Source organism: Ruditapes philippinarum, unplaced genomic scaffold (genome assembly GCF_026571515.1).
Source record: "Ruditapes philippinarum isolate M1 unplaced genomic scaffold, ASM2657151v2 ctg641_1_1_1_1, whole genome shotgun sequence".
Lineage (NCBI taxonomy): Eukaryota > Metazoa > Mollusca > Bivalvia > Venerida > Veneridae > Ruditapes > Ruditapes philippinarum.
The window spans coordinates 317,158-330,164 of NW_026858475.1; the positions used below are offsets into that span (position 1 = coordinate 317,158).

The window sequence follows — 13,007 nt, forward strand, 5'->3', positions numbered from 1 at the left end:
TTAATTCCATGCAAAACTCTGGTTGCCATGGCAACCGAAAGAAAAAACTTTAAATATCTTCTTTTAAAAAACCATAAGAGCTAGAGCTTAGATATTTAGCATGAAACATCTTCTAGTGAGTGTCTACCAAGTTTGTTCAAATAAAAGCCCTGGGGTCAAAATTGGCCCCGCCCCGGGGGGTCATTGATTTTCCCTATATGCATATAGTAAAAACTTAAAAAAATCTTCTTTTAAAGAACCCAAAGAGCTAGAGCTAAGATATTTAGCATGAAACATGTTCTAATGGGTGTTTACCAAGTTTTGTTCAAATAAAAGCCCTGGGGTGAAAATTGGCCCGCCCCGGGGGTCATTGATTTTCCCTATATGCATATAGTAAAAACTTAAAAAATCTTCTTTAAAGAACTCAAAGAGCTAGAGCTTAGATATTTGGCATGAAACATCTTCTAGTGAGTGTCTACCAAGTTTGTTCAAATAAAAGCCCTGGGGTCAAAATTGGCCCCGCCCCAGGGGGTCATTGATTTTCCCTATATGCATATAGTAAAAACTTAAAAAAATCTTCTTTTAAAGAACCCAAAGAGCTAGAGCTAAGATAATTAGTATGAAACATGTTCTAATGGGTGTCTACCAAGTTTGTTCAAATAAAAGCCCTAGGGTGAAAATTGGCTCCGCCCCGGGGGTCATTGATTTTCCCTATATGCATATAGTAAAAACTTAAAAATCTTCTTTTAAAGAACTCAAAGAGCTAGAGCTTAGATATTTGGCATGAAACATCTTCTAGTGTGTGTCTACCAAGTTTGTTCAAATAAAAGCCCTGGGGTGAAATTGGCCCGCCCGGGGGGGTCATTGATTTTCCCTATATGCATATAGTAAAAACTTAAAAAATCTTCTTTTTAAAGAACTCAAAGAGCTATGGCTAAGATATTGAGCATCAAACATGTTCTAATAGGTGTCTACCAAGTTTGTTCAAATACAAGCCCAGGGGTCAAAATTGCCCCGCCCCGGGGGTCATTGATTTTCTTTATATGTGTTTGGCAAAAACTTTAAATCTTCTTTGAAAAAACCAAATAGCTAGAGTTTTAGATATTAAGCATGAAACATCTTCTAGTAAGTGTCTACAAAGTTTGTTCAAATAAAAGCCCTGGGGTCAAAACTGGCCCTGCCCCAGGGGTGTCATTGTTTTTAACTATATGTGTATAGTAAAAACTTTAAAAAAATCTTCTTTTAAAAAGCCCAATGAGCTAGAGCTTAAATGTTTAGCATGAAACATCTTATGGGTGTCTACCAAGTTTGTGCAAATAAAAGCTCTTGGGTTAAATTGGCTCTGCAACGTGGGGGGGGGGTTGGGGGGCCTATATACAGGTGAGCGACCTCAGGGCCATCATGGCCCTCTTGTTTAGATGAGCAAACTAAACTGAGACACGCCCAATATGGTAGAGTCCAGTGACACAATTTGTTGTAGTCACTGTTTAAAAAAAAAAATAATAAAGGAGGCCTGATCAATAATTTAAGATTTTTAGATTTCTGTCTGCATGTTTATATTATAGTATTGTGTTTGCATGTTCCTGTGTGGAATTAGCATAGATAATTTCTGTATGCAACTGAATAAATAAATAATTATCTATATTTGAAATTATACTAGCATGATGAACATTAAAAAAAAAACAATATCTTAATTGAGAATTTCAATAATTTTCTAAGTGAATTATTATCTTTGACAATCTATGGATGTTCAAAAATGTGATACATATTCAAGGTCGATTAACTTGATGCAAAATATCTTGATTTAATTTGAAGCATTTTTCATAAATATTAACTGAGAAAGACATGCGGTTAAGATGTAATTATCTTTATATATTGTTGCAGATCCACCTTGAGTCCAGTCACTAAGCGTTCAAGTTTATCAGATGGTAGCAACCCTTCCTCACCCTTATCATCACCAAGAAAAACTGCCTCACCTTCAAGTGCAAGCCCCAAATCTATTACACCTCAAGCATCACCTAGACAGAAGGAGACTGTGGTAGTTGGGTCTGGGAATCAAACCTGGGGACCACCAAGATTAGTAGAGTTGCACAGGGAACCAGGCAAAACTTTAGGCATCAGCATTGTTGGTTAGTGGTTTACATCAAATCAACTAAGATACAAAAATTAAAACGGATATAGATGCTTTTAGATGAATTGCATCATCTTATATTTTTGAGTGAAGAAAATTGTTTAGAATTACTTGTTTCCTTTTATTTATTTTAATAATGAAAAAAATTATGTGTTTATTTTGAGTAAAGGGTCTTCCTTAATGTAATTTCTCTGATTTAACTACAATGTCTTTTATCCTGTTTATCTGATAAGAGTGGTATAGTTTCAAGCATGGATATACATTGTATAAGACAAAAATTATATATAAAAAAGGCAATTTTGATATTCACATTTCTATTATTGTTTATGAACAAATATATAGATATAAGTTAATATGTGGGTTCCTGCATGTTTAACTCATTCACTCAGTACAGAGAGCTTTAGGATGTCATATAGTACAATGTATGTGTTCCAGTTGGGGCACATCCTGCCTAGGAACCTCTATTAAAGTAATGGCAATAATTTTGATGTATGTATATTACAGGAGGTCGGGTTGATATGTTCCATGTAACGGAGGAGCACATGATCTCAGGAATATTTATCAAACATGTTTTAGAGGACAGTCCTGCAGGCAGGAATGGCACCTTGAAAACTGGAGATCGCATTTTACAGGTACTGATAGCATACAAATGAAAGTTTTTACTATTGTTAACTGTATGTATGTAAGTGGGGCATACAGTTGATATTTACTGTATGATAACGGGATATACTTGTCTTATGATGTTGACTCTGTTGGGCATAATGGTGATATTGACTTGTATGCTAGTGGGGCATAATGGTGATACTGACTCTCCATGCTTGTAGGGCATATTGGTGATATTGACTCTCCATGCTAGTGGGGCTTACTGGTGATATTGACTCTCCATGCTTGTGGGGCATAATGGTGATATTGACTCTCCATGCTAGTTGGGCATATTGGTGATATTGACTCTCCATGCTTGTGGGGCATACTGGTGATATTGACTCTTCATGCTAGTGGGGCATACTGGTGATATTGACTTGTATGCTAGTGGGGCATACTGGTGATATTGACTTTCCATGCTTGTGGGCATATTGGTGATATTGACTTGTATGCTAGTGGGGCATACTGGTGATATTGACTCTCCATGCTTGTGGGGCATAATGGTGATATTGACTTGTATGCTAGTGGGGCATAATGGTGATATTGACTCTCCATGCTTGTGTGGCATATTGGTGTTATTGACTCTCCATGCTAAAGGGGCAAACTGGTGATAATGACTGTCCATGCAAGTGGGGCATATTTGTGATATTGACTTGTATGCTAGTGGGGCATAATGGTGATATTGACTCTCCATGCTTGTGTGGCATATTGGTGATATTGACTCTCCATGCTATTGGGGCATACTGGTGATATTGACTCTCCATGCTAGTGGGGCATATTGGTGATATTGACTTGTATGCTAGTGGGGCATAATGGTGATATTGACTCTCCATGCTTGTGGGGCATAATGGTGATATGACTTGTATGCTTGTGGGGCATAATGGCAATGTGCACATTATTAGTTAAGTGGATCAAGGGTCAAAAGGCTCGTTGTCTGATAAGGGCCATACCAAAGAGTCATTACCAGAAAGATGCAGTTGATAAATTAAAAGATTTTTCTGAATATTTATAACTTATGATAGGTGATGATTAGTTATGCTATGTTTCTTTATTGTTTTTTTGTTGATGATTTTTTAATGAGACAGAAATAATGACTGGCAATGATATAAATGATAATGTTGTTACAGGTTGATGGGAAAGATCTACGAAATGCGACCCATGATCAGGCTGTAGACACTATACGTCATGCTAGTAATCCTGTACGATTTGTCATTCAAAGTCTGACTGATCCAGCTTGTGTAAGTATTGAATATTAGTTTTACATATACTTAGTGACTATTAGAAACAATACACATAACAATGTCTAGCTTAGTTTTATCTTCAAGTAAGACAAAAAGGCTTATGTGATATTGCAGGATTGTATACATTGGTAATTCTTGCCATATCTAATAGTGTGTTTGTTAGAAAATACCTTCAATGTACAATGCTTTTGTTTCGGGAGGGGATTTATCTAATTGAAATAGGGGCATCCATGGCCAAGTGATTAAGGTCGTTGTCTTCAAACCACTTGCCACTCATCTGTGTAGGTTCAAATCCTTCCAGGGACTTTGAATTCTTTTCAATGCAAAGAAACATGTAGCTAGCAGAATGCAGAATGTTGGTAGTTTTACTTGGGTGCTAGCTCATGCCTAAAATAATGCACAAAGGGGCACCTGAGGTCTTCTTCCACCAGTAAAGCTAGGTAGTTACCATATGACCTATACTGTGTTGATGTAACGTAAACCCCCCATCTCTCCCCTAAAATAGTGTTCATGTTCTAGTGATAGAAAGGATAGTTTTGTTGATTCAAAAATAAAATGTCTCTGTAGATTTAAACCTTTTCTCCTGTATATTGAAGCTTGTCAGTAAATGAGTGTTATGTAATTTCAGCCGAGAGATTTAGAGACGGACAATAAGTCTGTACATTCCTATGATGAAGGTTCGTTGTCTGTGCAGCAACAGATGGTACAAGCTGTCAATCAAAATCAGGTATAGTATGTTATATTAATATGTTGTCATTCAAAATCATATTTCCTCATAAAATTATACTAAGTACCTGTCATGGATTAATTTAACATATTAACTTATCTGTGATTGTGGTGGTGAATTTATTGTCTATGATTAACACTAGCGCGTGTTTGATAGTACAGTACAGCTCAAGCAATTTTTCCTCTTTCCACTCAGTCACCGCGGACACTTTTAACGGCGAACAGAAAATCGCGGGGGGCATACTATAGTATGCCACGGTGACAAATCACTGCGGACGGGTAGTAAAAAAACCCTGCAATCTGCGGTGGAAAATCACAGAGATTTGCAGTGATTAATTTGCATATACACGTAAATGTTCATATAAATGTACAACGTAGTCTTCTTTTAAAAAATCAAAAAGACTTACAATGTGACTGATGATTTTAATCATTCAATAAAATTATTTAATTAGCTCGGCGATATTAATGTACATTTACCGGGGAAAATCACATCACAAAACAGTTCAATGAAAAAAGTTTCAAGAAAACGGAATAACAAATTATTAACAAAATCGGTCAACACTTTCAAGAAAACTAAATGCTGTGACATTTCTGTGTAAAAAGTTGAAAGGATAGCTAGAACATTTAAAAAATTTTTTTTTTTAGAAATTCTATTCATACTGGAAACAATAAACGCCACTTATTATATAATATACATTTACATTTAATAGCGACCAATCTTAAGAAGGTGTTAAATCCAATCAAGGAACTAATTTATTTATTCTTTGCTCAAGTCCACTTAATTAAGCAATTTTCACCTACAAAAATTAAGCAATTAGCACATACACCTAATAGTGCAGCTGTGGACTAGTTCATGTACGTAATTATATATAATAGTTTAACAAACCTTTCCTTAACATATGTTTTTACGTAAACTTTGCAAGATGTCAATGACTCATCAAAAGCCACATTTTTTTGTCGTTAAATATGACCGTGATGGGAAAATGCAATTAAGAAGGCGAGAATTACTTCTCCATAATGGTGAGGTGAGTGTCGTAGAAATAAATTAGAATCTATCTCATTACTTATTATACAACTACAGTAGTCCACGGTATGCCCTATCTAAAAATTTAGATCTGTGACCATGATGAAATAAACATATTTGTTACATCTTTTTTTCAGATCATAACCGTAAATGCGACATTAAATATTTAAAATAGAGAAATGTTTAGTTCAAAAGTAAATTTGTGTGTATTATATGCTATGACCCACTTAATCTTTAGTTCTAGTCAATATTTGGAGGAAAGGTAATTAACACACGTAAATTTAACAGAAAAAATTGTTTAAATGGATCAAAGAAATACATGTAATTGAAAATTCTTATATGATTGTAGCACTGTAAAATCAGAAAGGTTAAAATGGCTTAAAGCAGTTGAAATTAATTATATTAAAAGTTACTACATATTAGGGTTTTAATTTCACACGCAAATCATTAAATTTTGTAATTATTTGCATACGACAGGTGTTACGTCGTTTAAATACATAACATAAAGATTTTCTTCTATAAAAAATGTGTTTGAGTTCATTATATTTTACAGACATACAGTAATAGTAATAAATGTCCCCGTGTTATAAATAAACTAATGGTCACCCGAGAGAGCGAAATACCGCTGCAATATTTCACAGTGATCCACGGTGACAATATCCCGCAGCGCAAACTTCCCCCGATCGAGTGGACAAGCGGAAAGTCACAACTATCGCAGGGACATCGCGGTGACAGTCCACCCATAAACAAATCGCGGGGATCGGCGGACTTTGGAAAAATTGCTTGAGCTGTACTGTACTTTATTCAAGATAATTTGTCAGACAGCACTGTTTATGTTATTTCACTTGCAGTATTTTTTATAACTTTCCTAATTAAAAAATAGGGGAGATATTGTTCACTAGGTATTGATGTAACTTTTAGTAAATAGGCTATTTTATTTTTCATTTAACTGTTAAATTTACTTACTTCAAACTTTCCACATGTCAAAAGGGTCATATTATATGTCTCTGAACAATACCTGTAACTACAGAATGGAATGTAACAGAATTGTTTTTTCTATGTGAACTTAAAATACTCCGTGTCAGGAAACTATTCCTCTGACATTAAAGCTTATTCTTCTTGGTTATAAAAATTCTGATTTGTACAGCAGGTAACTGTTACTGTGTTATTTATTCTTCCATGAAAGACATAACTTTATTTTTCTTTATCAGTCACTGAGAATACATTGTATTAAAGCATGCTGTCCCTGTGACAGCTCTTATAAACTTGACAAACTTTTGTCTGAATTAAAGGATCATGGGAAATTTTAAGTTCAATACCAATGCAGAATCAAACATAAATTTTTTTATGATTAAAAGCTAGAGGGGGTAAAATAACCCTGTTGTAACTAACACAAGAAGTTATTACAAAGTTTCATGTCTAGATTGTAAATCTACACCAGTTGAGTTGATACTGGGATATTTTCTGTCTGCCGTGTACAGATAGTGATGATGATGATGATGTGTAATATATCAAGGAACAGCCAATTTAGATAGAAGTAATCTATATCTATTAAGTTTTCAGCTCATTTCATGTCCAGTCACTATCATATATTATCTTACACTACATGATGGATGATGTTTTAATCACCATAGCAATCCTTTCACCTCTCACACCACTAAGTAATGTTAGTTTGGTTTCTCTATCTTTTGTAAAATATACAACATCAACAACATTTTGTTGTTAGACTTAAACTTCTCTCTGGTTTCTATGTTCTCTGTGTTTGACAACAATTTCATTTTGTAAATACTGTTCAAATTAAATACTGTGGTTTTCCATAAATAAGGTATTTCACTAATTAAGTTGGAAAGTTGCCAATTGCATTGAACAGTACTGCAGTGACTTAACTAATTAATTTATCTTTAAATGTTTGACCCCATTGAAAGTCATTTGATTTCTGATAAAAATGGAATCACCAAAATGAAAAAGAGTTATTTTTTCAAGCCTCTTGATTTACATTGTGTGCAATATATCTGTGGTATGGAAAAATGAAAAAGTGCTTTCTGCTTGTTTGGTGAGTTTTTTTGTGTGTGTGTGCGTGTGTGCATCTTTGAATCAGATACTTGGAAATTCAATTACCAGACAAGTTTTTAGATTAAAGTCATTTGAAAATCCCATAAAGCATTGAATAAATGGATATTTAATAACCTTAACATAAGACATTGATGTAAGCTTGCATAGATTTTCTTTGATACAATCAGTAAATGTTTTATTTTTGATGAAGAACACATTTATCTGTGTTTGGAAAATGTAGTTGGTTCATTGATTAATTCATAGTTGAGTCATGTTATAATATAATGTACATGTAAATGATTAGATGAATTTAAATTATAGTCTTGATTTTGTATGTTTTGTTCTCTCAAATTATCAGTTTTCTAGCAGAAAAATCTATGGGTTGAGCAACAGGTATAAGGGGTATTCCTTATTGAAAAATTAAATTTTTGTGCATTCATCATTTTTAGTTCTATCATTTTTTTTCACAAAACATTTGAGCTATTGGTATTTCGTTGAGTTGATGATGTTGCCATTAGAAGAAAACATTAACACTGATCATATTGGGGGGAGGGGATCTCTTAATCAGTGGCCTTCATACATGGACACAACAACCCTTAGGACAAGACGTTCAAGTAATCAAGACTGACCTTGACCTTAATACACACACATATAATAGCATTAGATGTAATGAAGCAGTTTGTCTGTATATATTATAACATTACAGGTTGTGGAATCACCAGTGAAGGCAAGTTCTCCTGTACCTACTCCAGAAAATACCCCACCCATTGTAGTAAAACAGGAGGAAGAGCCTGTAGATGAATATGGATATTCTAATGGTGAGTATGATAAATGTTTTGTTTGTCACTTTGAATGTTGTGAGAACTTTGACAGTGACCAGAAAATGTCCAGTATAATCTTTACCAAGATTAGATGATAGCATTCCTCCCTAATTGCTGGTTAGGTTATAATTATATAGTTGATTAATTTACTGTTGAATATGTTTGCATTTCATTTCCTGCAAAATTCTCCAGTTTGTTTAGCATAGCGCAAACATGAATGACCATTATGTTTTTAAAAATCACTAAACAAAAACAACAACTACCCTTTCACCAATCAGAATGTCCTCGGCTAAGACTGGCAGAAAGGGCCAAAAAGTTTGGATTGCCCTGCCACAAAATCTGAATGCATTCCATAAAGGGTGTCACGCTTTGGTGCGGTTGCCAACAAAATTACATAAAAGACTTGTTTACCTTGCTGTCCACGGCAATCTTTTGAGAGAGGAAGTGGGCAGGAGTTTGGCTGTTGCAGCTAAAATAAATTTCTGATAATTTTGTGAATTAACTGTATGCTTGTTAATTTGTATTGTTACATTCCTCTTTGATTATTTATATAAAAGAAAGATGTTACAATTGTATTTTTGTTTTGTTTAAGAATTTGGTTTCATTTAAGTTCAGATTTGTTGTACCATCATGGTGACCATTTAATCACATTATATCTATTAATACTGCAAAAATTAGAGCATCTATCAAATAAACATTAACTAGACTGGAAACTTTTGTCAGATTTTGATGCAGTCTTAATGCACTGAGCTGAACTCGGCTTTCATTCATTAAATTACACAACACATCAATAGTATCCAGGATTGAGGACCCCCCCCCCCCCCAAAAAAAAAGAAAGTACTTTAATCAGCTAAATTGTTCACAATTTATTAAATTCTTATCAGCAGAGTACACAATGACAAGTATGTGATAATTTCAAAAGAATAGGGTGTGATACAGAAATGAACTTTTTTTCTCTCTTGCCACTTTATGGTGTTGCTTAGAATTCAGGAACTTGACAAGTAAATCAATACTGAATTCACAAAGAAGTCTCATTATGTATATTATAGCAAACTGATGTATTCCTGGTACATTTTTGCATACAAAATGCATGCAACATGCTGGAAATTCAATGTAGCCAGTGAGGATAAAAAACTGAACTAAATATGTTTGATTTTGTCTGTAAAAGCCATCAATAACATATGTGTTTTATTAAGTGAATGATGCATCAACTATCTGACATTTTATCTGTACATTCTCTAACCTTCAGTCTAGATTATCAATGTTATGACAGTTTCGCCTTTTACAAAATATTCCAACATGTCAATAACCACTTTGTATTCTGATATTATAAAAGCATTTTTTTGCAAAAAAAAAGGAAAGATATATCTAAGATATATGATATTGAATGATTCTTGTGGGGGATTAATCAGCCTGTAGGGAATATTCACAAGTAACATAACACAAGATAAAACAATATCAGTTTGACAGGTTTATATAGGAAAGTGCTAAATTATGACACTAAAGGTCATTTTTGTAATGTAAAGAGGTTACTGGAAATAATAAACACATGCAACATAGAGAAGACATTTTTGAAGCTTCTAATGTAACTAATACAATATAAATGAGCCGCGTCACAACAAAATCAACATAATGTGTTTGCGACCAGCATGGCTCCAGACCAGCCTGCGCATCCACGCAGTCTGATCAGGATCCATGCTGTTCGCTTACCAACTCAATAACAAGTAGAGAAACTGATAACGAACAGCGTGGATCCTGATCAGACTGCGCGGATGCAAATGCACTATGTTAGTTTTGTCGTGACACGGCTCATATATTTATGTTCAGTTGATAACCAAGGTCTGTTTGATAAACTAGTTCAGCCAAAAGAAACCCAACAAAAATTTGTGAAATTAATTAATGAAATTATTTACCTTTGCACATCTGATTGCTTCCACCTAGCTGAATTGTATTTCATTAATAAAAACAAATCAAATACTGGCATATGTTGTTACACACATTTATTTGGTAAACAATTCGCAATATAAGAGTATAGAAAGTTTTTTGAAAATTTTAATATTTTTGTGAAAATTTTTCTTGTTGTAAACAAAACTTGCTGATTAAGTCAGTCTTTTGGTAGACATAATTTGTTGATGAAATAAACTTGAAGATATGTAAATCTGTTAATCAGATTGTTATGAATACCTTTCTACTGTGTTTCTCTTAGTGGTTGATATTATGTGTTGTCAAATGAAATTGTTGCAACTTAAAATTCTTTGATACATTGAATTCATTTCATTTTCACAAGCTATCCCATTAAATAAGCAAATCATACATATACTGTGTAAAGATTCAAAACATTATTTCAACCACTCTAAGCATTAATTCCATTAAATCTGATGCCTGTGTCGAGCTGGACAGATTTAATTTCATTAATGCTGATTAATAAGCACTAACGTAAATTGCATGGGTCTACATTGTTCTAGCAGTGCACAACATTGAAAATTATTATTTAAAAGTACATGTTGTATATTTTGTAAGTGTCATTCTATAAAGGATAATCTTACATAAATTTTGAATGCCTGGAAGTAAGTGAATGTATATACAATTCAGCAAGCTACCAAATAGATATTTGCAGTCTATACTGTATACTTCCAGGAAAATGCTGCCCAATAATTTGTCTAACGTTTTATTGGCATAAAGTAGGTCTGAAGCTAAACTGGCAGTACATCAATTTCTGCCAATATCCATGGTTCCAGAAAAACTGCTGTTTTACTAGATATAGAACTCTCAGACTAAATTCACTAGAAACAGTCAGCTTTTAATGGTACTATTATAGATAGGAAGACAAGAAAACTAAACTCTCTACATATTTCTTTAGCTTTTAGATTATCTGATATATTAACTTTTATTCCCTAAATATTTCTTTCGGTCTTAAATTATCTGATGCAATGTATATAAATGAGTTCTCTTAGAAGAGGTTTTGTAAGAGAGATATTTTTGAGATGTAATAATTTCCCATGTTAACAATTTTAATGTAAAAGTCTATGTTATAGAAATATTTAGATCTAAGATAAGATATACTGACATGCTATTCACTTGTATGTTTGCCAATATTTCTATCACTTCAGGTATTGTGTTAATTTAATGTTGTTGAAAAAAAAAGATACTGTATATAAGTGACACAGGGTGAGAAAAATGTGCAGCCTGACCAGGACTCTGACCTGGGACACTCGGAATGACATTATGTGGCTCTACCGAACTGAAGCTGTACAGTTGCTTACCTTTTTTCTCACCTGAATAACAGTTCTAAACTATGACACAATAAGGCTTTGAAATGCTATTTTATAGGGTTAATGAAAGATGTCATCTAAAATTAATCTTCTTCGAACTTCTGGTACAACATTTGGTTCAATAAAATGCATTATCTACACAAGATGGCATTCTGATGATTTAAAACAATTTTTCTTTTCTTGTCATGAACAACAATGTTTTCTTACTCAGTCCAGTTCTATGATATTTTCTAAACAATTGTGTATTGACTGTCACTGGGACAGTTATGTATATCCCTATTACCCTGACAGACTTTCAGGTCTAAAATATTTCAAGGAATGTATATGCTCTTGTTATTGTAGTGGTTATAATGTGGAGAATATTTCTAGGGTAATGGATATATGAAAATACTGCCTATAAATTATCCTGTGTGGGAGGATAAAAGTAATGAGAGATCAACTTGTCAACATAATGCTTCATAAATATGCCAGGAATATCATATATTCTTTATGGTGTTGTTGAATTTAACAGTTCCATATTGATGCAGTGCTAGAAGATCATACAAATAAGAACATTTATGCTTTGAATTCTCAATATAGGTCAGTCATTTACTGTTGCTGTAGGAAAATATGTTTTCATTAGATTTTCATGTTGCATTTGATCTTTGTTTAGAGATAAAGGGTAAAAAAGAGAGAGAAACAATTATCTCTAGACAAGCTTTTATTGTTCCACATCAGATAGCTAGTTCTATTATGTAATTATGCATATTTTTAAGCTATAAATGGCAAGGCAGATATGATGGTTTGCAAAATAAATGCATATCAATAGGAACCTGTCCTGTCTGGTAAAATGCATAATCAATGTATTGCTCAATCTATCTGAAAATCACACTTAACATATAACCTACATTATGAAAAAAGAGCATAGAATTTATTGATGCAGAAGTTGAAGATTGTTTGTTCCACTATATGGGATTGGTGTACATAATGTTGTCCATTCAACACTATATGGCAGTGGAATGAGGAAAAAGTAGGTGTTTGGGGTGGTTTTTGGTTGTAAACAGAAATATTTCTTGCATAGAAACCTTGCATGCAGGTGTACATTAACAAAGAAGAAAGCATGCTTTAGCATATATAAAG

General features: G+C 33.6%; 1 protein-coding gene across 1 annotated transcript in view; it reads left to right on the top strand.

Annotated features, from left to right (window-relative positions):
* LOC132753279 (multiple PDZ domain protein-like) overlaps nt 1-13,007 on the top strand; it is a 207,260-nt gene that overhangs the window by 134,611 nt on the left and 59,642 nt on the right. The window contains exons 25-29 of the mRNA XM_060743733.1: nt 1,864-2,108; nt 2,615-2,742; nt 3,880-3,990; nt 4,622-4,720; nt 8,502-8,613. Coding sequence (XP_060599716.1) covers nt 1,864-2,108; nt 2,615-2,742; nt 3,880-3,990; nt 4,622-4,720; nt 8,502-8,613 — 695 coding nt within the window. The remainder of the gene's footprint in view (nt 1-1,863; nt 2,109-2,614; nt 2,743-3,879; nt 3,991-4,621; nt 4,721-8,501; nt 8,614-13,007) is intronic.